We start from the raw sequence: 24,546 nt of genomic DNA, 5'->3' as shown, positions 1-24,546 counted from the left end.
AAAAGCCATACAAAAAATTCAAAAATGCACAGCCCAAGCACAAAAACAAAAGAGACGCAAGATGAATATATTGACGCCCGGCTAAGAGAAATTTTGCTTCCAGAGAGCCGCCGCTCGGAGGAAAAAAGCATGTTCGAGCACTTTACAACGCACACTTCGCACAAAATTAGCGAAAGCCTTACTCTTGCACACGCCAAAAGGCGAAAAACAAATGAATAAACTATCGTATGTAGCCTCAGGCACTCTTTCTAGCTGTATTCCAGGGATTTGAACACGCACTGCATCACTTGCTTGTTGAACGTGTATCTGCTTTTGAGGTGCTCCTTCTTTATCTCCGCCTCTACTTTTGTTGTGTATCCAAAAGAATACTCTTTGTATGTAAACGCCTGCACAAGCTGCTCTGTAAGCGCGGTGCTTGTTGTGTCTGGCTGCTCCTGCATGGACTCTGATATGTAGTACGACCTGTACACCAGCTCGGCTGTCTTTGTGTGCACCTCCTCCAAGTGCAAGGATATGTACCCCTGCGAAGCTGTCTCTGGAAAGGCCTTTTCCAGGCCATTTATGTAGTGCACCAAAACTATCCCTACTTTTTTGACTATTTCCTTTATATTCTCTCTCTGGTGCACAATCCCTGTGACGGCCTTCATCAGCTTCTCGCCCTCTATCCCGCAGTAGAGCTTCACCGCCTCCAAAAGGTCCTGCTTCTTGAGCAGCTGCAGCAGAGAGCTCGCCCCCTTCCACTGGCTCACGCTGTACAGGGACTTGATTCCCTGCACTATCTCGGGCGAGGACGGGTCTTCGATGCTGTGGACCCTTCCAATCCTCAGGAGATACTCTGCATACATTGCCTGGTCTATTTCTTCTGTGTACCCATCTGCTTTCTGCACCACAGTTTCTCGGGTTTTCGCGCTTTCCGCCCCGCTCCCAAGTATTTTGTTTCTCAAGTGCTTCAGTGTACTGTCTGCCCGCGTCACTTCAATGCGAATTGGGGGAAGCGATATGACCAGATAGTCTTTCTCCATGCTGCACGTCAGCTCTCGGATCAGAAATGCGTTGTACAGCTCCATCCCGTCTTTGGTGTCTATTCCCAGAATGATTATGTCTTCGCACACCAAAATAACGCCCGTGTGCTCCTCTCGGTCTATGCGCAAGCTCACGTGCTCCTTATGCTTCAAAACGCGCCCCTCTGCAATTGACGCGTCTCCGTGTATTTTCTCCACCTCGTGCTCCAGCTCTTTGTGCTGCTTGCTGTTTGGGGCCTCCCCGGAGGACTCCGCCAAGGGAAGAAACAGGTCTGGAAGCTCTTTTGAAATTCGCTTGGCCTCTTCAATAAGCGCGGCAAGCATGTGCAGCCCGTTTTTCACAGTCTCTTTCTTGTCTAGCATATCTCCAGAAAGCGCCTCCGAATGTTTTGAAAGCATTCGCACGTGCCGGTCTTTTAGCCGAGAACACTCCCCAGACGAATCCGCAAGTATTTTACTCAAGTACTCGTCAAGCGAAAAGTCCTGCTGCAAAAACTCGTCGTCGTCCATAAAACTTTTCTATTTATTGTATATATAGAGCTACAAATATACATTTGCTATATCGTTCGGCGAAAAAACAGTGCCACACAATGGGCAGGTTTTTTGCCTGGTGGCCATTCTATCGTCAATGCATGCTCTGCACATTAAATGCATGCATCTTTTTAGTGCAACATTCTTAATGTTTGAACAGCACACCCCACACCTGACCATTCCCTTATAGAGATCTAAGTCGGACTGGGACTTGTTTGCGCTTTTGTTTTTTATGCTCTCCTCCAGCTTCTCTTGCAGCGCCTTGTTGACTATGTCCATGTCTGCCGCGGTCTTTCTGGCTGCACTCAGCTCTGCTTCGTACTGAAGAGACTTTCTTTTGTGGTATTGCGCAGAGGTTTTTCTTTCTATGTACCCCAAGCTGCTTCTTTCTAGTTCGGTTTTCAGCTTCTCTATTTCCTTCTCCTTTTCCTCCGGCCAGTCTGTGCACGGGGGCGGGGAGGCAGGCGGCGCGCTCGCCTTGATCTGGCTTTTCAGCTCTTCTATTTCTAGCAGAAGAAGATCGTTCTGTTTTCCCGTGTCAATGTACTTGCGCACAAGGAACGTGACTTCTTCTAGCCGGGCAATTTCTTTGTTTTCCAGCTCCTGTATGCGCTCGTGGCACCCCTTTTCGCACTCGTTCTTGTTGGCTGGAATGTTTTCCAGCTCCCGCGCTCTTTCCACCACGGCCGAGTTCAGCGTTTCAATGGCCAGATGCACCTCGTCCACCCTTCTCTGCAGAATTGTCTTTTCCCCCTTGATTCTTTCGTTCTCCTGCAGCAAAGCCTCCTGCCTCGCGGCATTCTCGCTCTGAAGGCCTGCGATTTGCTTGGAAAGCTCCCTCTTCTCCGCATGAAGGGCGCTCTCTGCGGCCAGAAAAGCCTCTATTTTCTCTCCCAGCGTTTTTATCGTTTGCGACAAGTCTTTGTTTTCCTGCTCAAGCGCTTTAACCACCTTGGTGAGGTTTGGCGCATGCCTGCTTAAAAGCGTCTGCACTTTCCCCTCGAGCCTCTCCATTCTTTCCACGTACTCGGAAATGTCCTCCTCCACCAGCACGGGCTTGCCGCTCTCAGCCGCCGGCTCTTCTTTTTTTTGGCTGATTTGCTTTCTAAGCTGGGAGATTGTGTGCATGTGGGCTTGGCATTTCAGTATGTGCGTATTTACTACTTCGACAGCCTCCCCCTTCTCCAGCATAAGCTCTTCTATTTTGATGCGGGCTATCCGCATTTTCTCAGACTCTGCCTCCTCAGCTAGCTTTTTGTACTCTTTCATCTGCCCAAAAATCGCAGCTATCTTCTTTTGCGAGATTTCCGAAGCCTCGGCCTCACTCCACCAGTTGCTCTCCTCTTTTGCGCTTTCGTGGTATATTATTTTCTTCAATGGAGTCACGTCAGCTCTTCTTTTTTCCATAAAAAAATTGCGCCGTGTCTTCTATTTATCGCCGAGGCTGACTCTCAGCGAAGCCAAATTGCAAAAACACACACAGCCTGCGCTGCCGCCCAGAAAAGAGGGCAAAAAACACAAAATAAATAAAGAAGCGTGCGCATTCATTCTGTTACATCTTATTTATGTCAAAGAGCTGCATATAATGTCGGGTTATTTGGGGAGCTTTGCTTTTTTGCTGCTGGCGGGGCCTGTCCTTGCTCTTTGCTGGGCGCCAAAGCTTCTTTTGCTGAAAATGCTCTTGTACCACGGAAACGCGCTCTGCACGAAGCCCTGCACTCTCTGCGTGAGAATCTTGCTTAGCTTTGTGATGTCAGAAAGGGCTCCATTGTATGCTATGCTTGCGGAGTTGATTTTTTGGATGTCACTTTCAAAGTGCACAATGTTTTTATAATACCCGTCCTCAATTCTTTCCTTCACCACGGACAAAGACATAGGCTCCTTTACCACGCTATAATACTGCGGGTACTTGTCCTTGTTGACCTTTTCAAAGAAAAGCGCAAACTCCTGCTCCATGCTGTCCGGCACAAACGTTCTCAGGGCGTCCTTGAGCGTGCACTTTTCTGTGAACTTCCCCTCTATCTGAGACACCACCTGCTCTGCCCTCTGCTTTACCAGAACTGCCTCGTTGTATATTTCGGAGTTCGGGAGGTTGTATGCCATGCAGTTCAGGAACACCTGGAAAATGTCAAAAATAACGCACTCCACCATAAGGTACTTCTTCTCTGCCAGGCTGGTTCTTATTGTCAGCAGATCCAAAGGCCTTCTCACTATTTCCATGTACTTGTATTCCTTAAGCAGGTCTGTGCTAATGGGAACTGAAAACACTGCATGCGTGTCCTCCTGCATGATTTTGTCCAAAACCTCCAGGAGCACCTCTCTCCCACAGGCTCCGTCCACGGTCTCTGCGTCCACTCTGTGGAATGCAGCGTCTGTCGACTGGAAGAACGCCGTGTACTCTCTCTCAAAGTGCGCCTGGAAGTATTTTATCGTATTATACATTGACGTGTCGTACTGTGCGTATTTAAAATACTCTCTGAATATGCACATCGATTTGTTGTATATTTCAACCATTGGATACTCGTCCGACGCGTTGAACAGGCACCTTACCGGGTTTCCAAGAAGCTCCTCCTCCTTTGTGTGCGATATTGTTATGCTTATGTCTTTTACCGCCTCCTTTGGCTTCTCCCTGTTCTCGGAGGGCTGCTTGGTGGCAGAGTCTTTTTCTTTTTTTTCGTCTGCATTCTGCGATCCTTCTCTCTCCTCTTCCGGGGACGCATGCTCGGCTGCTATCACGATGTCTTCGAATGTCGGAATTTTTCCTCCAGACGCCGCCTCCACCTTCTTAGACGCCTGCAGAATGTGCGAGGTCGACTTGTTCTTCTTTATCTGCGACAGGAAGTGGTATGCCGCTGTTTTCTGCGGGTCTCCAAGGCAGTACACGCTCCTGTGCACGTCAACCGCATAAAGGTCGTCCACATTTACCTGGACCACCGGCACATGGACAGGCTGCGCCTCCACAGGCTCTGGCTCTGGCGCCTGCTCAAGGGCCCTTAGCGGACTTAGCGGAATTCGAAGCAGCAGCGGCTTGAATATCTTAAACACGACTCTTGGCACGGTCTTTGCCTCCTCGTCGCTGCTTAAGTCGTGCAGCACGATCTCTTCTATGAGGTCAGACGCCAGCTCTGTCTGCTCCAGCAAAAGACTCTCTATTTCCTGCACCAGGTTCTCCACGTTTTCGTCCCCAGCAAACTCGCTTCCTATTTTCTGCACTGCAGGAAGGTGCTTCTTCACCTCTTCAAACACAGGCAGGGCTGCACACTTTATGCTGTCTCTGATCACAGCAAGTATTTTTATGCGCACAATTCTTTCCTCGTACCGCGCCATCTCCAAAACAACATCCAGCTTCTGGCAGTGCAGCATAATAATGCACTCGTATGCTGCCATCCTCACCTTGTAGAAGTTTTCTGGCATGGTGTACTCCAGCATCCCCTTAAGCGAGACGGCTACGTGCCCCTGCACGCCCAGCCGCGTAAAGGCCTTGATGGTTGCGCATGTTATGACGTTTTGGTGGCTTGGAAAAAGCAAGTCTTTCTTTCGAAGCCGCTCCATCTCCATCACAAAGGGGCTTGCATCCAGATACGCGTCCGAGCACAGCGCAATCGACAACGACGTGATTATGTCTGCTAGATAGAAGGAGTCCTCGAAGTTGTTTCCTGTGTTGTCGTTGTACCGCATCAGATTCAGCAGAAACGCGGAAACCACGTTTTTGGCTCGAATTGTTCTTCCGCTTAGAACCTTCGTTGAGTCCAGCTGGCACAGCGACATTGAAGCCGCAATGTTCTTTTGCATGAAGTACATACGATACTGCGAAAAGTCGTTTGTCTTCACGATTGTGGTGTTTTGTATGCAGTAGCTGTTGATAAAGTACTGCACAACCCGCTGGAACCCAAAGTATCCAGACTCTTCGTTTACACTTTTTGCCAAAAGCACGCCAGCAGCTATGCTTACTTTGTAGAATATTTGGGGGTCCCCCATCACTCTCTCCAGAATCCCGCAGATCGTCTCGCTGGGGTTTTTCTGCACGCCGGCAAGCGCCTCCATCTGCCCGTACACGTCTTTTTCGCTGACAAGCTGCTCTGCAAACATGTAGTCAGCCTGCTCAACCGCCGAAACCTTCATCCACTCCAGCCCCGGGTCTATTCTCACCCACAAAAGGGACGCAGCCTCCTCTCCTTTTTGCTTTCTTCTCTGGCTTCTCTGGTTGCACGCCAGCTCGTGCGTTATTGGCGTGCTTCCTATAAACAGCACATGATCTAGCACAGAGTCGCTCTCGTACACCCGTATGCATATGTTTCCTGTAATGTTTCTGTTGGCCTCCGGGTGCACAGAGTGGATTTTCTGCTTCAGCATAATCGAAAACCCGCCTGCCCGGCTGTTCTGCTCAACCTGTGCAACCACTGTCGGAATCCCTGCTTTGTACACATACGCTTCAAACAGCATTCGAACGTCTTTTCCTGTAATGCCCTTTACGATTCGAATTAGGTCCTGTGTGGTGACAGACCGCAGCTCCAGAACCTCCTTCATGATTTTCTGCATGAATGCTCGCGTAAGATTGTTTTCCAGTATCTTTATGAAGGCGCTTGATTTCTTGATGAAAAACTCAGACCTGAACGTGCTCCTGGCGCGGCTGGCCGACGAAAGAGGCGCCTCTTCGATGTCTTTTTTGTGCACGTAGTCGATGTTTCGATTGAGCTCATACTTCATCTCGTTGACTCCCAGGAACACCTCTATCAGATACATCGACACATGCTCTGCCAAGCCGGTGTATATCCATTCGTCCAGATCGGACGAAGAATATGCAAATATGCCAAAGTACTGCTCGGCAACTATCTTGGTCAGGGTTTTGATGCTGGAGAAGCACTGGTCAATTGCCTCTGGCACAATCATCTGCGAAATGTTCAGGACTGCGCAGTTTCTTCCCACCGTTCCGACCACGTTGCAAAGCGTAAACACGACCTGCAGCCTGCAAAACGGGAGCTTATAGTCTAGTGCCTGCTGTGCTGTTACTATCGAGGACTTAATAACTTCAAAGCACTCTTTCCTGCCCACCGAGAATTTATTCGAAAACATTTCAGGCACAAGAATGGAGACTCTACCCGACTGCATTTCCTCAAACATTCCCCCTGCGAACACAACATCTTTTGGCCGGCCATTTTCTATTTTGTAGTGGAACATTTTGGTTGTGCCTCCATCGTATATCCCGCTAAGCACCCCGCTGGAAGCAACCTGGAACCCCTTTTCGCTCGAAACAATATAGACCATTTCTATGGTAAACACCTCTACGGACAGAAGAGGAAACAAAACCTGCGCCTGCCCGTTTACAGGCTCCCCCACAAACTCCATGTGCTTCTTGTCTGGCGTGCTGTAGAAGGATATTCCCGGGTTGTTCCTCTCAATCTCGAATAATATTCTTATTTTCTTTGTGGCCTTTGGAACTACCGGACTTTCGATCTCCTCTATAACTTTCCAATTGTCCTCATCCAATACTTCTATTTTTAATATCTTCAACTGTATCTTCAATATTTCCAGCGGCTCGTCTTTTTCCAAATCTACATTAAATATACTCGTTCCTGTGCATCTTTCCTCTGCCGTGCTTAAATGCAAAATATTCTTTTGGTGAGTAACATTCATGGAATAAAAAATTATTTTGTATAATATGAATATTTTAATATGATGTTTGCTGGCCGGGCCTCCCCTCTGTGATGGGCACGTGCACACGCCCTCTGAAACTGCAGGCGCTCTGCGTGTGCTTTTCTCGGGTTTGGCAGAGACATTTTTCAATTTATGCAAATCTCTTTAATTGTGCCGCCCTCCCAGCGCAAAGTCTGCGCGCGCAAATTTGCTCTGAAGGCCCTGCTCTGCCATCCAGGAAACCTCTTGCCGGCCTTGCACGCTTTCTCTGCACGCACAAGCGAGTATTTTGTCAACGAGACATTTTTGCGCCCGGATTTGCTTAACCCTGCAGCCCCAAAGTGCACGCGTTGGCCGCTCTTCAGCACACGCTATGCCTTCTCTGCGATAAAATAGCGTGCCTGCTGTTCTTCTGTGTGGCTGCATGCATAAAATATCTTCATAAAATTACGGGTTTCTCTTGCTAAGAGCCTCGTGCAGGACCTCTTCCACAATTTTGGCTGTTTCGACATATTTTTTCACGTATGCATCTATGGCCTTGCTGTTGTTGCCTAGCTTGGCTGCATTCTGGAATAGGGGCTTTATAAGAAGTGACATAAAAAATAGCAAAAGTTTTCAATATGGATGCAATTGGAGTATACAGAGCGCAAATAAGAGAATTTTTTGAGCGCTCCCGAGGAGAGAAGCGCTACAAGTCTCTACTGCTGGCCATCCCGCCTCCCCGAAGGATTGTAATTGACATTGGAGACATTCGAAGATTCAACAAAGATCTGTCTCTCGCCCTGCAGGAGAATGCGATTTCTCTGCTGCCTGCGTTTGAGGAAATAGCGCAAGAATACACCCAGACCTTTGTGAGCGTGGGAATATCTGGAGTGCTCCATGGGGAAAAAGTCACTCCCAGAACGCTTCTGTCGAACTACATCGGGAAAATGGTTTCTATAAAGGGGATCATCACAAGCGCCTCCATAGTCAGGCCGAAAATTAAAAAAAGCGTGCACTACATACAGGCTTCCAACTCTTTTGTGAGCAAGGAGTACAGAGACAGCTGCACGCTTTCTATCCTGCCGCCCACAACAACAGCCATTCCCAAGCAGTCACTTGACGGAAACCCGCTGGAGCTGGAATACGGGCTCAGCGAGTACATTTCCCACCAGACAATAACTCTGCAGGAAATGCCTGAGCTGTCGCTCCCTGGGCAAATGCCTCGCGCCATCAGCATCGTGCTCGAGAACGATCTTGCCGGGCTGGTGAAGCCTGGGGATCGAGTTCGGGTGTATGGGACCTACAAGTGTGTTTCAAACCTCAAAAGCACGCAGGACACGCTGAAGACCACTGTTATAGCAAACAACATAGAAATACTAAACAAAAAAGAAGAAAAAAAGACAAGCCCAGAGGCCATCCAGAGCATACTGGCAGCTGAGGGGATTGACGGGATAGTAAAGTACATTGCGCCCTCCATATATGGGCACACTGCAATCAAAAAGGCAATTCTCCTCATGATGATAGGAGGCAAGGCCATCCAGACGAGCACGGGAGGAAGCATTCGTGGAGACATAAACATTCTTTTGGTGGGCGACCCAGGAATTGCAAAAAGCCAGCTTCTGCGGTATGTTTTGGACATTTCTCCTCTGTCGGTGGGAACCACAGGAAGAGGTGCCTCTGGTGTGGGGCTGACTGCTGCAATAGTCTCAGACCCTGACACAGGCTCGCGGAAAATAGAGGCGGGAGCCATGGTCTTGGCCGACACGGGGATTGTTTGCATTGACGAGTTTGATAAAATGGACGACACTGAGCGGGCGGCAATCCACGAGGCCATGGAGCAGCAGACCGTGACCATTACAAAAGGAGGTATATACATTACGCTGAACGCCAGATGTTCGGTTTTGGCTGCTGCAAACCCTGTTTCAGGCCAGTACAGGAGCAACCTGTCGCCACGGGAAAACATTCGGCTGCCCGAGTCTATACTGACGCGTTTTGATTTAATATACATACTGGAAGACACGCTGAAGTACGACTCGGAAATAGCAGAGCACGTTCTGGACATGCGGATGGGCAGAAAAGGGTCCATCAACGAGCTGTCTCGAGAGGAAATTAGAAGCTACATTGAGGCTGCAAAGGCCATAAACCCCGAGCTGTCTGAGGATGCTGTAAAGCACATCAGTGTGGAGTACATGCGGATCCGAGAGGAGGGCGAAAAAAACAAAACCAGCCTGTGCCGAAATGTGACGGCTCGGCTGCTTGAAAGCATTATCCGACTGTCGACTGCGCATGCAAAGGCCCGGCTAAGCTCTGTCATTGAGCTGGACGATGCAGTTGCCGCGGTAGAAATACTGGAGAGCACGCTCTGGCGAAAGAGCGTTCGTATTCGAGAGAAGAAGGCGCAAAACCAGGAAAGCCTGCACTCAATTTTGTACTCCTACAGAGAAAACAACCCGAATGACAGAATTGTTTCCATTGAAAAGATTGCCTCCCTGTGCGAAGTGTCGAAAGAGTCTGTGATTGAGGGGCTCATGGAGTTCGAGAAAGAAGAAATTATTAAGATAGTGGATGGGATGATAATATTCCCGTAGTCTCTTAAGTTTCAAATGTGGCAGCTGGGCGGTGTCCCTGCGCCATGGGGTTTTAATAAAAGCTAATAGTAGTATGTGTTTTGGGGTGCGCTGGCGCATCTATACGCATGCAAGCCTATGCCTTGCAATGCATGTTTCCCGGCAGCGTGGCATGCAGTTCTTTCGAAGGGCTGCCTTCTTTCATCTATTATAGTGCATTTCATCCGCTATTCAAAGGCCACACCCAATATTCAGCACGCCTAATCAGCTCTTTCTTCATTCAATAATTGCACCTTATAAGCATGCGCCACCAATCCACGCTCATTCTCCCACGGCTGACTAGGCACTTAAATTAAAGCAGCGTTGGAACGGTCTTTCTAAGGGTCTAAATGCGCAATTTAATTGTCCACTCTGGCCGAGGGCATTCTATTTCCCTTGTTCAGGCATATTTTGTCCTGTCCCAATGCGGGTTTATTGCACTTCTTGTTTATTTAAGGGCGAGCATTTCTGAACTTCAGAGAAAGAAAGCAACCCTGCAATCATACAATACACATCTTACCTCTGCATGTCGCGGAGGTGGCGCACTAAACTCTTCGATCTCTCAACCACATAAAAACATAAAAGCCGTGGACTATGGCACTGCGCTGTTCACACTAGGCTACCTCTCAGTAAAGAAACAAGAAACCAAGAAAAACCAAGAAGAAAAAGTAAACACCCTGAGCTGACTACACATTGTGCTGCTCGTTACAGGTAGGTTAAACTCTTCGGCGGATATCTTTCTAGCTCGATTCTGGGATGTGTATCTGTGGCAGCTTGGCTTCTAACCCAAGCTTCGCGCTCCTTACTGGCACCTGCAGTAAGCTTTCAACAATCAACCAACAACAACTACAACAAACTCAGTCCAGCGAACTATCTATATCCTATTATTATCCACTTGCTCATATACATATACATATACTTATACTTATACATATGCATAGCAAACAAGTATCCAAATATAAATAAATTCAAAGGACTAAAAAACAAATTGTACACTTTTTCATTTTAGATCCGCTTTGTTGGAAAAATATAAATCTCGCAGTCTCTAGCTGGCCATATACGCAGCATTAGACCACGGGAACAGGACAGTGCTTATATTCTAGAAAAACCATAAACACCAAGCAAGAGGCTGTGTCTATGCATTAGAGCGCCTTGAAAACGTGCATTTTCCCTATAAAAGAAAAATGTACATGCCCAAACATGCCATTTTATTGGCCAAGTTGCGCACGGTTTTATTCTGCCAGCCGAATTGAGTGATATGTGGGCCAACAAAGCACACAGACACTTTGCATAAAACATGCGTGCATAGAGCTGGCCAAGCTAAAGAGCTAGGCAGGCAGGAAAGCAGCGCAAAGACAAACATGTTAGAAAGCGCAGCCCAATCATTAAAGGTATCTTTTATTTCTTATTAAACCCGCAGAATGCTTGCAGAAAACACAAACATAGGAAGCGCCAGCAGAAGGAACATCCACACTTCTTTGTGACAGCCGGGGATTCCTCTTTTCTCAAACTCGTCCAAGTTTATGGAAGAAACAAACTCTCTTGGAGAAATGTTTTTGGTCTTTAGGAACCTAATCGTCATTACGTGCAGAAGGCTAAGAATCCTCCTTTTTACTATGCTATGCAGCTTGTCGGCGCTGCATTTTCGGTCTCTCCGCGCTCGGCTGTCAATATTTGCACACACAATAGCCGACACCTTCTTTGTTAGAATGTCTAAGAGGCTTGCAAGAATCGATGTTCTTAGCACATGGTATGTTCTGTAGTAACTTGACAAAATTCCGTCTGCAGTAAATATGCCATCGGATATGGTCCGCGTTAAATAGAATGTGTCTGCAAAGGCCTTGCTCCGCACCAAAAAGTGCAGGCTCTGGCCCCCGTCTTCGCTCACTCTTTCCAGCGGCGCATCTTTTGGCGTGCTTGCATAGCGCCGAATAAGAGCTCTGTGGTATATTCTGTTTTCCCTAACAAATATGGCTAGCGTGTTCGTGCCGACGCTGTGAAGTTTCTTATACTGCTGTATCTTGTTAAACGCCGAGTCGTGTATCAAAAGGTACAAAATCCGAATAATGTTTATGTGGAAAATTCTATTCGTAGGCGACTCTACAACCTTTTCAATTGTGCTGGTCCTTGACGGAGAAAGAGCCATAAGAGCATCTCTGAGCTTTGTCTTTTCAAAGTCTCCGGTTTTCCTGTACTCGGCGACACACGCTCGAACATGGCGGGCCGCATCTCTTGGGCAGCTCTTTGCAAGCTCCTGCAGAGTATACTTTATATACTTCTTTGCCTTGCCTATAAACCCGGGCTCTATGCCCAGGGGCGAGCACATTTCAATATTTATCTTTTGCCGGTCTTTACACATGAAGGGTATAATGGAAATGTAGCATATGGATTGGGTCTCCAGCATGTGCAGTGTGACTTCCCGAAGAACGTCGTACTTTGACACCTTGGCCTTCCTTTTAAAGCTGCAAAAGCATTTTAGTCTAGAAAGCCTGTATATTAGATCGCGAAACCCGCGGTCCTTTGGAGGCTTTGCAGTCTCTTTTTTCGGTGCAGCTCTGTTTCTAATAATCAGCGAAATGTTCCTTATTCGCTCTTCCAGGGTCTCTATTTCGCTCTTCCACTCCGGGTTACTGCGCGCGGCCTTTTCGGAAGTCTTCAGCCGTTTCAGCACGCTCTTCTCCTTTTTAATGGTCCTCAAGAAGTCTTTCTTGTCTTTTTTCAGATACGCCAAGGATTTGCTTACAAATTGAATGATCTCCTCCTTTAGCAAGCCCTCACTCTCCAGCTCGCACGTAAGTGCTCTGTTCAGAAACTCAATGCTCACCACATTGCTGCATATGTAGTTTGAAACCAGAAGCCTTCCGAACTTGAGGGCCTCCTTGGAGTTTTCTGGAATTCCGGACAAAACAACAACGAGTTTTCCCAGTTGTATAATTTTACTTCTCTGCTCCAAAAAGAATTTTTGAATGTGAAAAGTCTCTTTTGGCAGTACGTCTGCGTTTTCCATGATAGAGAGCAGCTCTCTCACCGTTTTTCGAAGAAGCTCTGTATTTAGTTCTCTTTTTTCCATGTGCTCCTTTTTCACACTGAATTTATTCCGCTTCCCCTTACTCCTGGATAGCCGACAAAAAATCAGCAAAGTACTTTTTGTTTCCCAAGTCTGCGAAGTACACCGCCCCCTGTTTTTGCGTTTTTACCACAAACACGGCATTCTCTAGAAAAAGACACCCATCAACAACAGCATGCACATTTTTGCCATCCAGCGCATTTGCAATGGACACTGTGCAGCTACTGCTCAGCACCACAGGCGAAACTTTCTTGTCCGACGCACACACAAAAGTCATTGTAATCCCGTGCACGCTTCCATATAGGATAGGCCCGCCCGCAGATGCGTTGTACCCGCTTGACCCTGTTGCTGTGCTTATAATCACTCCGTCGCACCGGAAATTCTGGTAGACCGCGCCCCCATTGATCGAGACGGTCAGGCCGCCCAGCAGACCTTTTTCGCGGGGGTATATATACACCTCATTCAAGGCGTCCACCAAGCCGTTTACACTGAGCCTGCGCCTTCGGATCGCATTTTCTGCGTATAGAAGACGCAAAGCCTCCGTGTCTTTTCTTGTGTGCGCTTCCAGCAGCCTGCTTAGAAGGCGCTCAGCTTGCTCGTACAGCGGCTTTTTTATGTTGCAGAGCCTGCCCTTTGTGCTATTGTCAAACGCAAACAGGAGGGGAAGAACCGTGTCTGTCTGAACGCCTTTTTTAGGCTTTCTGCATTTTTTTGCATACATGGGAAATCTTTTCTGCTCTGCCTGCTCTATGTAGTCTGCGCTTGCAAAGCCCGCGCCCTTATCTGTACATATAGAAAGAACCTTAAGAATGGTTCCGTCGCCGGCAAGAGTTATGATGGCAGAGTAGTCTTCAGAATACTTTTCCTGGTTGCTGTACATGCCCACAATGTCGGCTACCTCCACGTCCGCGTACTCCTCCACTATGGACTTTATGTGGTTTTCATACTCGTTGACAAAGAGCACGTTTTTAACCACTATTAAGCACTTCATCCGCGTAAAAGAGAAACGTAAAAAAATATTTCTATGCGCTTGAAAATATCCTCGCTAGAAGTGCTCAAGCTCTCTCCAGAAAATAGCCTGCAGTGCAAATACACTCTCCACGCAAACGCCGACATTCTGTGGAAAGACATTCAATGTCTCTGCCAGGGGAGAAAGTACAAAACAGCGTACGAGTGTGCGGAGCACTTAAGAAACATAGCCTGCAAAGACACCAAAACTGAGCTGTACCGAAGATGCATGCTGATAATGGCCAGGCTGGCCGTGATACAGTCGCATCCAGACGCAGGCGCGCTCTACATAGATCTAATTAGGCACGCCCACTCTAGGGAATTTGTTTACACCACCCCATACAGCTATAACATTGAGGTGTTTAAGCAGGCAGAAGCCATGGCGTCTCCATACAGGTTTTTATTTGAAGAGTATCTGGCAAACATAAAAAAGCCGAAAAAGAACACTGGGCAGGAGACTCTATTCTACCGGCTTATTGACGTGCACACAAGGCACAAAAGCCCCTGGGACCACGAAGAGAGTCTGGATCTGTCTCTGCTTCCTGCACATGTGCGGAATGTGTACGTGGAGTACACAGCCAACATAGCATACCCACGGGCTCGTGGAAGAATACACGTAAACATGCACAACTCCAGAGAGTTTAAGCACCGACAAGAAATATACAAAGACAGTGGAGTTTAGTGGAAACTGCCAAAAGAGCATCGCAGCAAGACCAGGCGCTGGCACACTGCAGAAGTCATCGGAATCTGCTGCAATCCTTGCACTCGCTCCTTCTTCTGCCTGTGCTGGGAAATGCATGCATGCTGCCTCAGAACTGCGTGCTTATGCTGGCTTGAAGTGTTCCAGTGCAACAAAATCTGAAGGCAAGTCAACGCATGCCATGCACTTCCAGGCTGCCGGCCACAACATCTAAGCTGTGCGTTCAGGAAAGGAGCTCCTGGAGGCTTCTTTTTCCTTGCGGGCTGCCACGCACAAAGGCAGTGCCAGAGCTGCTGCAAAAGTGTAAAGAGGCCGGGGCGGTGCAAAATATGCGCATGCCCCCGTGCTAAATTTGCAAGCTCAAAGAAAGGACGCGCAATATTCCGCAAAGAGGCAACTATGGAGAGTAAGGAGAAAAGTCTGCGGCTGCTCAGAGCTTGGGAACTGGCCGAGTTTCTTGCGTAGTGGAAACCGTGTTCGTTTAGAGCGTGCTACAACAATTCTTTAATGCAGCCACGGTTTTGCTTTCTCTCAGGGGCGCGGCCTCTCGAGGAAACGCACTCAATAGAACTCTGCTTAGGGACTTATTTACGCAGAAAACTCTAATTTTTTTAATGAAAGAGAGAAAGCCGAACTTCATACGAGAGATACGAATGCTGATGTACTCTCTTGGAGACACTGTGAATCCACGCTTAGATTCTGCCATGGTGATACACGACTATTTGTGCCACTATTTGACGAACATTCTGCAGAAGGCAAAGATCGTGTCAAAGTCTCGAGGGCGAACAAAAACTGACGATCTTCTGTACACAATAAAAAGAGACAGAAGGAAGTACACCCGAGCCAAAGAGCTTTTGGTGACAAACGAAGAGCTAAAGAAGGCCCGAAAGCCCTTTGAATATGATGCAATTGAAAAGGAGTAATAAACGTGTATATTTTGTGAGAGGCTATTATTCAAACACCCCAGAAAGAATGTCTTCCATGGTCCCGCCTATTTTTGCTGTGTACTCTTTCATATCCGCATACTTGATCCGGCTTCGAACCAACGCAGCATACCCCTGGAGTATCTCGTCGCACTCAGCCCCGTGCACATGAACGCCATACAGCTCGCTTGTCTCGCTGTCGAAGACAAACTTGTATGCATTCTTCCTGTCACTGAATATAGAGAGAGGGTGGAATGTTTCTATGCACTCAACAGAAACCAGCTTCCCAGCAATCTCGGAGTCCTCCTTGGCGTATCCCACAGAGCCTGCAGGAGGGTGCGAGAAAACAACAGTCGGAACGGCGTCCACCAGCTTCTTTATGTTGTCTGTTGTGTTTCCGTACAGGTAGTCTGCCAAGCGCCTCCCACAGAATATTGCCACGGGCGTAAGCATGTACTTTTCCATCGTAATGTCTCCAATGGCATAGACCCCATCCACCGTGGTTTTGAACGTCTTGTTGGTGCACACAAACCCGTTGCTGTCTGCCTTTATGGCCTGCATGTGGATGGCCTCTGTGTTGGCTACTCTTCCTGTAGCACATATCACCTTCTCGGCAGTGACTTTTGTCTCTTTCTGCCCGTCCTCCAAGGAGAGCGTAACCCGAACCTCCCCGTTTTTTGCTTCCATCGAAGACACAGTGGCTCGCTCCAGAACTTGGATCCCCTTTGACAACAGAGACGCATGCACCTCCCTCTGGACAACCTCATCAAACGCTCGGAGCACTCCCGTTCTCCGGGCCACCAGAGTCACTTTGCACCCAAACTCTGCCAGGACAAACGCTGTTTCGACAGCAATGTATCCTGTTCCTACAATCAGAACAGACTTTGGCACACTCTCAAACATAAAGAAGTCATTGCTGGTTAGAAAGTGCTCTTTTCCCTTGACCTCCAGGACTCTGGGCTTGGACCCCATTGCAAGCACAACGGTCTCTGCGCTGTACTTAACTCCGTTCACCTCCACAGCGCCATCCTTAATAGAGGCGTCCCCCGTAACAGTATCCACGCCGTCTTTCTGGTTTCTTTTTGTGTACATGCCATTGAGAAATTCTATGTACACGCTTCTCTTTTCTTTAAACTCGGCCCACTTGAACTCCACCCGTGCGCTTCTATAGAGAACCCGAGCCTCTGCGTGCAGGTTTGCTGCGTTATAAAGCATCTTCTTCGGTATGCATCCCGTGTTTACGCACGTCCCTCCCAAAACGGTTCTGTCCACCAGCAGCACGCGCTTTCCATATAAACACGCAGCTCGCTTTGACAGAGAAAGCCCACCACTGCCTCCGCCTACCACAATAAGATCGTGCATTCTTGAAAAAATAAACAAAACGTAATAAGCCCAAGCCCTCTGCCCAATAGAGCCTCTGAAATACACACTTCCATTTATTCTCTAGCGCCCTCCTGCGCAATGCTCGGCAGCGGACCAATAGTCCTTGCCTATCCGCGTATGCGCGATGCAGGGGCGCACACTATCCTGTTATTATTTCCTCGGACGACGTTGGGTGTATCGGGATGGTTTTCAAAATCTCTTCAAGCGATATGTCGCAGTGGAAGGTCCCTATAAACCCCTTAATTGCGTCGATGCTTCCAGGCCCGAACAGATGCATGCCAACTATTTTTTCTTTCCGCAAGTGGCCCTCAGAGAAGCTGGCAAAGACAAGCTTATAGTCTGTCGGCACCTTATGGCTGCAAACGGCATAGAACAGGCCTCGGAACTTTGGATTTGCCGCTCGCACGCCACTAAAAAGTTCTTCGGCCTCCTCCTGAGTGTACCCCACAGAGGCTGCAGGGGGGCTTGTGTACACAAAACTAGGCACAAACGGCATGTACTGCTCGCCTTCTGGAAAAATTCCGGGGCATATTTTCCGCAGAACAGAGACTTCAGCCATGCCAATTTTTTGCCTAGGCTCCGCCACTCTTACCACAGTCTGCCCCTCTGCTGTTGTTTCTGTCTCTGCATACTCTGCCTCGGCCAGGAACAAGTCTATGCCAGAAATGTTCTGCTCGGCGCCGGTGCACATTTCAACAGCAATGCTTGTCTTTTTTTCTGTGCTCACGCTTTTCACGCTGCTCTCGAAGAAAATAACAACCCCTTTTTCCAGGAGAAGAGTTTTCACAGACTCGCGAATATTTTTCTCATAGTCGCAAAGCAGCTCTTTTTTCTGTGTTGCAAGATAGACTTTGCTCCCCAGATCAGAGAGAATCGACGCAGCTTCTACGGCATGCTTGTTGTTTCCCTGGACAAAGACGCAGCCTGGAACCCCCTCCTGCTCAGCTAGCCAGATCCAGACATTGCTGAACGTGGGCGCGCTGCTTTTTTGGCTCTCCACTATTACAACGCTCTTGGACGCACACCTCCTCCCGTCAATGTACACCTTGCCATCTTTCTCCTCCACCAAGCCCCGGGCCTTAGGCTTTCTTTCCCCGTGCATTCTCTCTGCCCTCTCCTGCACGCGCTTTCTGATATCGCTCCAGTCTATCCTGGCAGAGCCCTCAATCCGCATTGAGTAGTCTGTATAGTGCTGCTTTCTGTCTATTGCAGATGCAATCGCGTGCAGGCATGCTTTATACAGCAGATTCCTGTCCTCTGTATAATCTTCCGTGTAAATCTCGAACACCTTACCAGCGCCCTTTTTTTCCAGCTCGTATTTCAGCCTGCCCCCAAAAGACCCTCCATTTACAATCAAAGTTGAGCATCCCATAATCTCCTCTATGAATGTTTTCGCCTTCTGCTGCATTAAAAACTCAAAGAGCAAAATGCGATTTTATTTAAAGTTGTTCCGGCGTGTTTACATTTCAGCTGGCAGGTATTTCCGCACGGCAATTTCTAGACGGCCCGGGTCTGCCAAGGGCACGCCGAGCTTTTTATCGCTGCACTGTATAGAGCTAAATAATATGTGCTCAGGGCGCTGCCCAATGCGCCCAACTGACTCTACACACCGCAGCCCCTCTATTTCCTGCGCTGCCGGAATCTTCTGCAGTGCATAACGGGCGCTTGCACATGACAGAAACTTGTAGATGCCAGGGCTCCTTTCTTAGGCATGCACGCCAGCTTCTGAAAACATGCAGCTGCATCTTCTCTGTCTATTTTACTTAGAACTTGAACAGCCCTGTAGCAGGAAGGGACTCCACCGAGTACTTCATGCCTTGCACCGAAAGAATTGGAACACCTGGAATTCTTCGAAGCCGCTGCTTCAGCTCTTTATCGCACGTGGCAACAACATAGCAAGGGTGCTGCTTCACTCTGTCCACGAGGCAGTTGTCTGCATATATTCCCGGGTGGTCGCACGTAAGCCGTTTGAACTTTTCGCTCTTTATCACGCGCAGCGCAAGCATGTGCACTTTTCCAAGCTTCTCCATCTCGGCCACCACGCAGTCGGTAACAAACATGTTGACTCTGCTGTACAAGCAGGAGATAAGCTCTGGCTCTATGTCCAGCTTTCTCCTAAGCGACATGTTCACAAAGTTTGTGTCCAGTATGATGTTGTATGGCGGGCTCAAGTTGTGGTTTATGTCAAAGTATCTTCGCAGGTCGGGGTTTATTTCGTCTTCCCGTATTTCGGGGGTTTTCTTCACCTCCGTCGGTTTATCTATTCTTTTTCGCATGGTCTTGACCCGGCTTGCATTCTTCTTTCCAGCCATAAATTTTTTGCTTCTGTGCGAAAGTTAAAATTGGCGCTGGCCTGCCAGAAAGCGGAGCAATGCAGAACAGGCCGGCCTAAGCCCCACAGCTGTGAGCATGCATTGTTCTGTAGTAGAGGCATTGTCTAACACACGTGTTCCCCCTGGTTTTAGTAGCTAGAAGCCCAAAGCACAGTATTATAGGCCTTGTCCACGCGTTCTGGGTCTATGCACTTTTCCTTTGCTCTGCGCCTATCCAGTGCTTCTGGGAACATTTTGAAAACGTATAAAGCAAAGTCAAGAGTACGCTTTTTATTTGAAGAAGGAAGAAAAATAAACACATCCCTGCAGCCAAAGAGTAGTGCTAAGAAGGCAGGATGCATGGCCGGCAGAGAGAAACAGCAAGAATCTGCACCTACACCCACAAAGCGGCGCGGCAGGCCTCAGGGGCAGGCAGGCCAGATCAGATTTTATGCTGCAAGGAAAATACATATGCACGCACACACGTTTCCCTGAAACAGGCAACGATTATCTATAACGCATATTGATGTGGCAGCACAGATCTTTGATATGCGCCAGAAAAAGCGTGGCATGTGGCTCTCTAGGGAACACTATAAGAACGGTGCTCTAATTTGCAGTTTTTGAAGGTCTAGAGCACTTCTCCGTGAAAGACGATCTTTTCTTGTGCAAAGCCAGAGAGGAGAATAAGACCGAAAGCGCAGTGGCATGCAAAGGGGCGTATATCAGGGCGCGCTGGCAGCACATAGGCGGCTGCCATGAAAACAAAGCACGCGCGCGTGTTTGTTTATCAAACCTGCAATTGGCCCCAAACACAGTATGTATGTAAACAATGGAAATTAAACATCTAATTATTAATGAAATATAAATATAAGAGCTTATTTTGGCTTGTATGAAAGGTATTATACTAGTGGGAGGAATGGGGACGCGGCTGCAGCCCCTGACACACACACAGCCCAAGCCGCTGATTCCATTCGCAAACAAGCCTATTTTAAAACACCAGATAGAGGCGCTTGTGGAGGCTGGAGTCACAGAAGTGATATTGGCTGTGGGGCACATGCAAGAAAACATCAAAGAGTATCTGCACCGATACGAGCAGGACCTGGGCGTAAAAATAACATACTCTGTGGAAAGCTCTCCCATGGGGACTGCGGGCCCGCTGGCTCTTCTTAGAGAGGTCCTTAAAAACGAGCGCAAGCCCTTTTTTGTGCTTAACTCCGATGTAATCTGCAAGTTTCCGTTCAGCGAGATGCTGGAGAGCCACAGGAAGCACGGCGGAGACGGAACCATCCTTGCAACAAAGGTGGAGGCGCCTGAGAAGTACGGGGTGATTGTCTCGGATGCAGACGCGCGGATGGTGCAGTTCGTAGAAAAGCCTGAAAAGTTTGTGGGCAACCGAATAAACGCAGGCGTGTACATATTCGGCAGAAACGTGCTAAACTACATACAGGACAAGCCCATGTCAATAGAAAAAGACGTGCTGCCGCACATGATAAAACACGCTATTGTAAAGACGTTTGACCTGAAAGGCTTTTGGATGGACATTGGCCAGCCAAAAGACTATGTGCTTGGAAATATTCTGTACCACCAAAACAACCCGGACCTGTCCATGATAGACAAAACGGCCAGAATCTCCCCCGGCGCAATGATAGGGAAAAACACAACAATTGGCCCGGGCGTGGAAATCGAGGAGGGCGTGGAAATAGAAAACTCGATCGTTTTTGAAGGCGCATGCATAAAAAAGAACGCGCTCATTGTAAACTCCATCATTGGGTGGGGGGCTGTTGTGGGGAGATGGTCCCGGATTGAGGACTACTCGGTTCTGGGCGCGAACGTCTCTGTGCAGGAGGGCATATACATAACCGGAGGAAAAATCCAGCCAAACACCCTCGTGAACTTACACGTTCTCCTGCATTCGCCGCGCCCCAGTGAAATAGGAACAGAGGACACGCCGGTTGCATAGCGAAGTCTAAACATGAATTTTCTGTAATAAAAATGCAAATGTATTTAGTCGCCTAGTTTTTATTTCCCTGCCCCATTTTATTCAGCAGAGAGTACACAGCTGTTGAAATGTCGTCCACGCTGGGATACATTGCGCTTTCCAGCTCCTTCGCGTACGGAGTGGGTATCTTCTTGCTGCACAGAGTGTGCACAGGCTTGTCCAGCATGCCAAACAGGCGGGAGGAAATAGAGGCTGCCACTTCAGAGGCAATTCCGCACTCTGGCCATGCATAGTCCACAATAAGAAGATTTTTTGTTTTTTCAACAGATTTTTGGACGGTAGTAATGTCAAGCGGGTTGACAGATATTGCGTTTATAACCTCGGCTGAGATGTTTTGCTGCTTGAGCGCCCTGGCCGCCTCCAGGCACAGCCCAACGGTCAGCCCAATCCCAAGAATGGTGACTGCGCTGCCCTCCACCTCAACAATGGCCTTGTCCAAAGGAAGGAGGAACTCCGGGTCATACACCACGCCCTCGTCAAACTCCATCTGCTTTGGATAGAGAATCTCGCTCTCCAGCACCACAACAGGGTTCGGGTCCCGAATCGCGCTTCTGAGAAGGCCTGCGTGGTCCCTCGCGGAGTACGGAATGACCACTTTTAGTCCGGGGATAGCGGCAAAAAACCCTGTAAAGTCCTGTGTGTGCTGCGCGCCCACGCCATATGCAAACCCGTTGGGGCCGCGGAAAACAATCGGACACTTGATTCGGCCGCCCGACATGTAGAGGGTTTTTGCAGCAGAGTTGATTATGTGGTCCATGGACTGCAGCGCAAAGTTGAACGTCATAAAGTCGCAGACCGGCTTAAGCCCCATAAAAGCAGACCCAACAGCCATCCCTGTGAAGCCCATTTCTGAGATGGGCGTGTCCACCACGCGAGAAGACCCAAACTTGTCGAGCAGCCCTGCAGTGCACTGGTACGCGCCTCCGTACACAGCAACCTCCTCGCCCAGAATGTACACAGAGCTGTCTCGCTCCATTTCCTGCTCAAGCACTTTCTTAATCACCTCAGAGACTTTGCATTTCATAAGGAAAAAGGATCCCAAGGATAAATACCACCTAATTGCAATTATCCAAAAAAAGAACATTGGGCTGCTCGAGAGCCCTCTGCAGAAGCGCCCGTCCTGCAGCACAGCCGTTGCAGAGCGACTTTCTTTTGATATTTGTGGAGGCGACTTGGTCTAGTGGTATGATTCCTGCTTTGGGTGCAGGAGGTCCCGGGTTCAATTCCCGGAGTCGCCCTTTTTTGCTCCGCGGCCCGTGCCTTCGATTTATGTGCTTTCAAAATGAAAATTATTTATGAAGGCAGCGGAGAGCGTATTGCCAGAAAAAAAAGAAGTGCATGCCCACCTGTACGACCTTTGCACAATAAAGGACGAGCTGGACCACTCGATCAGAGAATACCTTTTGAGCGTGGAAAACTATCAGGAGTCACAGAGCCATGCAAACGTAAAGATAGCCTCGGGCGTGTTTTCCACGGGCTTGGCTCTGGGCTTGTTTTTCCTCACCAGAAAGTGCGAGGCAGAGTGGGTAAAAACAGTGACTGCTCTTATGATTGGGCTTTTCTGGGGGGCCACGTACATAGAAAGCCTTGTTGTGAAGTTCTTCTTCCATTACATCTTTTTGGGGCGCAGCCAGAGAGGCGAGTTCATAAAAGTCATGACCTTCCTGGAGGGAATTTCGCCAATCTACACAGTTCTTATGTACACCGAAAAGAAGGAAATCCCCAGCAAAACCACAATCGACATACGGGGAGTCTACAGAGAGAACGCTCTGATGCTCAACAAATTCAGAGGCCTGATCCGAAAAGGCCTCTACGACGTAAAATAAAGGTATGACCCAAAAGTGTGCAGGAGCATAGATTGGCCAGTCGGCTGTTCGCAGGCTGGGCGTGTCTATTTATTGTTCGTATTTTTATTTTTTTAATGAACATACTGCTGTGGATTGCTTTATTCCTGGGAATGTGCACATGCGAGACATTCCACGTGTCTGGAGACAAAGTTTTCACGCTGGGGCTGCGCCTAACTGAGGGCAGGTCCACAAGGCTAGAAATGAACGTGTCCGGCGAAAAAATAGACGACGGGGTGCTCTATCTAAAGAATCCCTCAAAGGGGGTGATACGCACGTTTAAGTTTGAAAACGAGACGGAAATGGCAATGTCTTTTATACCCGAGAAAACTGGAGACTACAACTTGGTTTTGGAAAACCCATCGAAAAGAACGATTCTTTTCACGGTGATTCTCCCAGAGACAGACGAAGGGCCGTTTGCATCGCAGGTTGAGACAAACCTGGGGAAGGACCTTGAAGAGCTTCTGCGAAGAATCATCAGCTCGCACAAGTCTCTCCTCACCAGGCAGATTGAGCACTTAGAGAAGGCAAAAAACACAAAGAGCTGGATAAAGAAACTTACGTTGTTTGAGGTGGGCCTGTGCTTGATGGCGCTGTACTATGTCCACACAGAGGCTGTTAAAACATTCTACAGCACGCGGAAAATGTAAGAAGAAATAAAGGGGAGGCGTATTAGATTTTTGCACGGGTTTTTGCAGAGGCTGTTTGCGCCTTTCGCAGCGGCGCTTGTGCGTAAATATTTGCCTTTGCCGCAGAATTTTTATGAGCACTGAACATGTGCAGGAAAAGCTCAAAGAGGTGCCGTTTGAAATGAGAAGCATCCCTGTTCCAGCAAGAAAGATGAAAATGATCAAGGAGGAGTGGATGAAAATATACACGCCTGTGGTTATGCAGTGCAATCTCCAAATCCGCATGAACTTGGCCAGGAAGTGCATAGAGATCCGAACGTGCAAGGAGACGCTTAGCCCGGTCTCCATCCAGCGAGCAGAAGAGTTTATCACCGCAGTCACTCTAGGGTTCTCGCCCGAGGACGCGCTGACCATTCTCCGAGACGACACGCTGTACGTGAACTGCTTCTCTCTGGAGGACGTGCGAATACTGCGGCACAGCCACATCGGGCGTGCAATTGGAAGAGTCGCTGGAACCAAGGGGAAGATCAAGAACAATATAGAGCTGATCACTGAAACCCGAATAGTCATAGAAGACAAGAACATTCGGGTGCTTGGAACGGACACAAACATAGCGCTTGCCCGGACTGCCATAAGTAAGCTGATCATGGGGTCGCAGCCCTCAAAGGTCTGCTCGGATCTTCGGATTATATCCAAGAAGGTGCAGGGCCGGCTGTAAAGCAGGGGAGTCTTGCCCCTTTCAGAAGGCAGAAGCACAAAGGCACAGCGCATAGAAAAGCTGGAAAATGCAGAGCGCGTATTAAGAATAAAGAGAACCAACGTGTTTATGCTGTAATGCAGGCGGGCGTGTAGCCTTTTGGCTGGGTGCCGCACGCCTATTCTTCTGTAGGGTGATTCTGCCTAGCT

At 48.5% G+C, this 24,546-nt stretch overlaps 17 protein-coding genes across 17 annotated transcripts; 7 read left to right on the top strand and 10 right to left on the bottom strand.

Annotated features, from left to right (window-relative positions):
* Window positions 1-248: 248 nt before the first annotated feature.
* On the bottom strand, window positions 249-1,532 carry NEMAJ01_0147 (uncharacterized protein; the record flags this gene model as incomplete). The annotated part of the gene is made up of 1 exon (XM_047913985.1): window positions 249-1,532. The coding sequence occupies one exon, from the start codon at window positions 1,530-1,532 to the stop codon at window positions 249-251; it is 1,284 nt and encodes a 427-aa protein (XP_047769942.1).
* Window positions 1,533-1,562: 30 nt separating this feature from the next.
* NEMAJ01_0146 (uncharacterized protein) lies at window positions 1,563-2,960 on the bottom strand (the record flags this gene model as incomplete). The annotated part of the gene is made up of 1 exon (XM_047913984.1): window positions 1,563-2,960. One exon carries the CDS (start codon window positions 2,958-2,960, stop codon window positions 1,563-1,565), a length of 1,398 nt encoding a protein of 465 aa, XP_047769941.1.
* Window positions 2,961-3,146: 186 nt separating this feature from the next.
* On the bottom strand, window positions 3,147-7,187 carry NEMAJ01_0145 (transcription initiation factor TFIID subunit 2; the record flags this gene model as incomplete). The annotated part of the gene is made up of 1 exon (XM_047913983.1): window positions 3,147-7,187. The coding sequence occupies one exon, from the start codon at window positions 7,185-7,187 to the stop codon at window positions 3,147-3,149; it is 4,041 nt and encodes a 1,346-aa protein (XP_047769940.1).
* Window positions 7,188-7,634: 447 nt separating this feature from the next.
* NEMAJ01_0008 (uncharacterized protein) lies at window positions 7,635-7,784 on the bottom strand (the record flags this gene model as incomplete). The annotated part of the gene is made up of 1 exon (XM_047913846.1): window positions 7,635-7,784. One exon carries the CDS (start codon window positions 7,782-7,784, stop codon window positions 7,635-7,637), a length of 150 nt encoding a protein of 49 aa, XP_047769803.1.
* A 23-nt stretch (window positions 7,785-7,807) lies between these two features.
* On the top strand, window positions 7,808-9,757 carry NEMAJ01_0144 (DNA replication licensing factor MCM3; the record flags this gene model as incomplete). The annotated part of the gene is made up of 1 exon (XM_047913982.1): window positions 7,808-9,757. The coding sequence occupies one exon, from the start codon at window positions 7,808-7,810 to the stop codon at window positions 9,755-9,757; it is 1,950 nt and encodes a 649-aa protein (XP_047769939.1).
* A 1,426-nt stretch (window positions 9,758-11,183) lies between these two features.
* NEMAJ01_0143 (uncharacterized protein) lies at window positions 11,184-12,845 on the bottom strand (the record flags this gene model as incomplete). Its single annotated transcript, XM_047913981.1, has 1 exon — window positions 11,184-12,845. The coding sequence occupies one exon, from the start codon at window positions 12,843-12,845 to the stop codon at window positions 11,184-11,186; it is 1,662 nt and encodes a 553-aa protein (XP_047769938.1).
* Window positions 12,846-12,882: 37 nt separating this feature from the next.
* On the bottom strand, window positions 12,883-13,833 carry NEMAJ01_0142 (NAD+ kinase; the record flags this gene model as incomplete). The annotated part of the gene is made up of 1 exon (XM_047913980.1): window positions 12,883-13,833. One exon carries the CDS (start codon window positions 13,831-13,833, stop codon window positions 12,883-12,885), a length of 951 nt encoding a protein of 316 aa, XP_047769937.1.
* Window positions 13,834-13,866: 33 nt separating this feature from the next.
* NEMAJ01_0141 (uncharacterized protein) lies at window positions 13,867-14,532 on the top strand (the record flags this gene model as incomplete). The annotated part of the gene is made up of 1 exon (XM_047913979.1): window positions 13,867-14,532. One exon carries the CDS (start codon window positions 13,867-13,869, stop codon window positions 14,530-14,532), a length of 666 nt encoding a protein of 221 aa, XP_047769936.1.
* A 632-nt stretch (window positions 14,533-15,164) lies between these two features.
* On the top strand, window positions 15,165-15,473 carry NEMAJ01_0140 (transcription initiation factor TFIID subunit 13; the record flags this gene model as incomplete). The annotated part of the gene is made up of 1 exon (XM_047913978.1): window positions 15,165-15,473. One exon carries the CDS (start codon window positions 15,165-15,167, stop codon window positions 15,471-15,473), a length of 309 nt encoding a protein of 102 aa, XP_047769935.1.
* A 27-nt stretch (window positions 15,474-15,500) lies between these two features.
* On the bottom strand, window positions 15,501-16,835 carry NEMAJ01_0139 (glutathione reductase (NADPH); the record flags this gene model as incomplete). The annotated part of the gene is made up of 1 exon (XM_047913977.1): window positions 15,501-16,835. One exon carries the CDS (start codon window positions 16,833-16,835, stop codon window positions 15,501-15,503), a length of 1,335 nt encoding a protein of 444 aa, XP_047769934.1.
* Window positions 16,836-16,995: 160 nt separating this feature from the next.
* NEMAJ01_0138 (glutathione reductase (NADPH)) lies at window positions 16,996-18,264 on the bottom strand (the record flags this gene model as incomplete). The annotated part of the gene is made up of 1 exon (XM_047913976.1): window positions 16,996-18,264. One exon carries the CDS (start codon window positions 18,262-18,264, stop codon window positions 16,996-16,998), a length of 1,269 nt encoding a protein of 422 aa, XP_047769933.1.
* Window positions 18,265-18,619: 355 nt separating this feature from the next.
* NEMAJ01_0137 (U3 small nucleolar RNA-associated protein 24) lies at window positions 18,620-19,168 on the bottom strand (the record flags this gene model as incomplete). Its single annotated transcript, XM_047913975.1, has 1 exon — window positions 18,620-19,168. One exon carries the CDS (start codon window positions 19,166-19,168, stop codon window positions 18,620-18,622), a length of 549 nt encoding a protein of 182 aa, XP_047769932.1.
* An 889-nt stretch (window positions 19,169-20,057) lies between these two features.
* Window positions 20,058-21,128, top strand: NEMAJ01_0136 (mannose-1-phosphate guanylyltransferase; the record flags this gene model as incomplete). Its single annotated transcript, XM_047913974.1, has 1 exon — window positions 20,058-21,128. One exon carries the CDS (start codon window positions 20,058-20,060, stop codon window positions 21,126-21,128), a length of 1,071 nt encoding a protein of 356 aa, XP_047769931.1.
* A 52-nt stretch (window positions 21,129-21,180) lies between these two features.
* NEMAJ01_0135 (pyruvate dehydrogenase E1 component beta subunit) lies at window positions 21,181-22,191 on the bottom strand (the record flags this gene model as incomplete). Its single annotated transcript, XM_047913973.1, has 1 exon — window positions 21,181-22,191. The coding sequence occupies one exon, from the start codon at window positions 22,189-22,191 to the stop codon at window positions 21,181-21,183; it is 1,011 nt and encodes a 336-aa protein (XP_047769930.1).
* A 271-nt stretch (window positions 22,192-22,462) lies between these two features.
* Window positions 22,463-22,993, top strand: NEMAJ01_0134 (uncharacterized protein; the record flags this gene model as incomplete). The annotated part of the gene is made up of 1 exon (XM_047913972.1): window positions 22,463-22,993. One exon carries the CDS (start codon window positions 22,463-22,465, stop codon window positions 22,991-22,993), a length of 531 nt encoding a protein of 176 aa, XP_047769929.1.
* A 95-nt stretch (window positions 22,994-23,088) lies between these two features.
* NEMAJ01_0133 (uncharacterized protein) lies at window positions 23,089-23,661 on the top strand (the record flags this gene model as incomplete). Its single annotated transcript, XM_047913971.1, has 1 exon — window positions 23,089-23,661. The coding sequence occupies one exon, from the start codon at window positions 23,089-23,091 to the stop codon at window positions 23,659-23,661; it is 573 nt and encodes a 190-aa protein (XP_047769928.1).
* Window positions 23,662-23,773: 112 nt separating this feature from the next.
* On the top strand, window positions 23,774-24,358 carry NEMAJ01_0132 (RNA-binding protein PNO1; the record flags this gene model as incomplete). The annotated part of the gene is made up of 1 exon (XM_047913970.1): window positions 23,774-24,358. One exon carries the CDS (start codon window positions 23,774-23,776, stop codon window positions 24,356-24,358), a length of 585 nt encoding a protein of 194 aa, XP_047769927.1.
* Window positions 24,359-24,546: the final 188 nt, after the last annotated feature.

Source organism: Nematocida major (assembly GCF_021653875.1).
Source record: "Nematocida major strain JUm2507 chromosome Unknown 2424, whole genome shotgun sequence".
NCBI lineage: Eukaryota > Fungi > Microsporidia > Nematocida > Nematocida major.
This window is presented reverse-complemented; position numbering and strand designations above follow the sequence as displayed.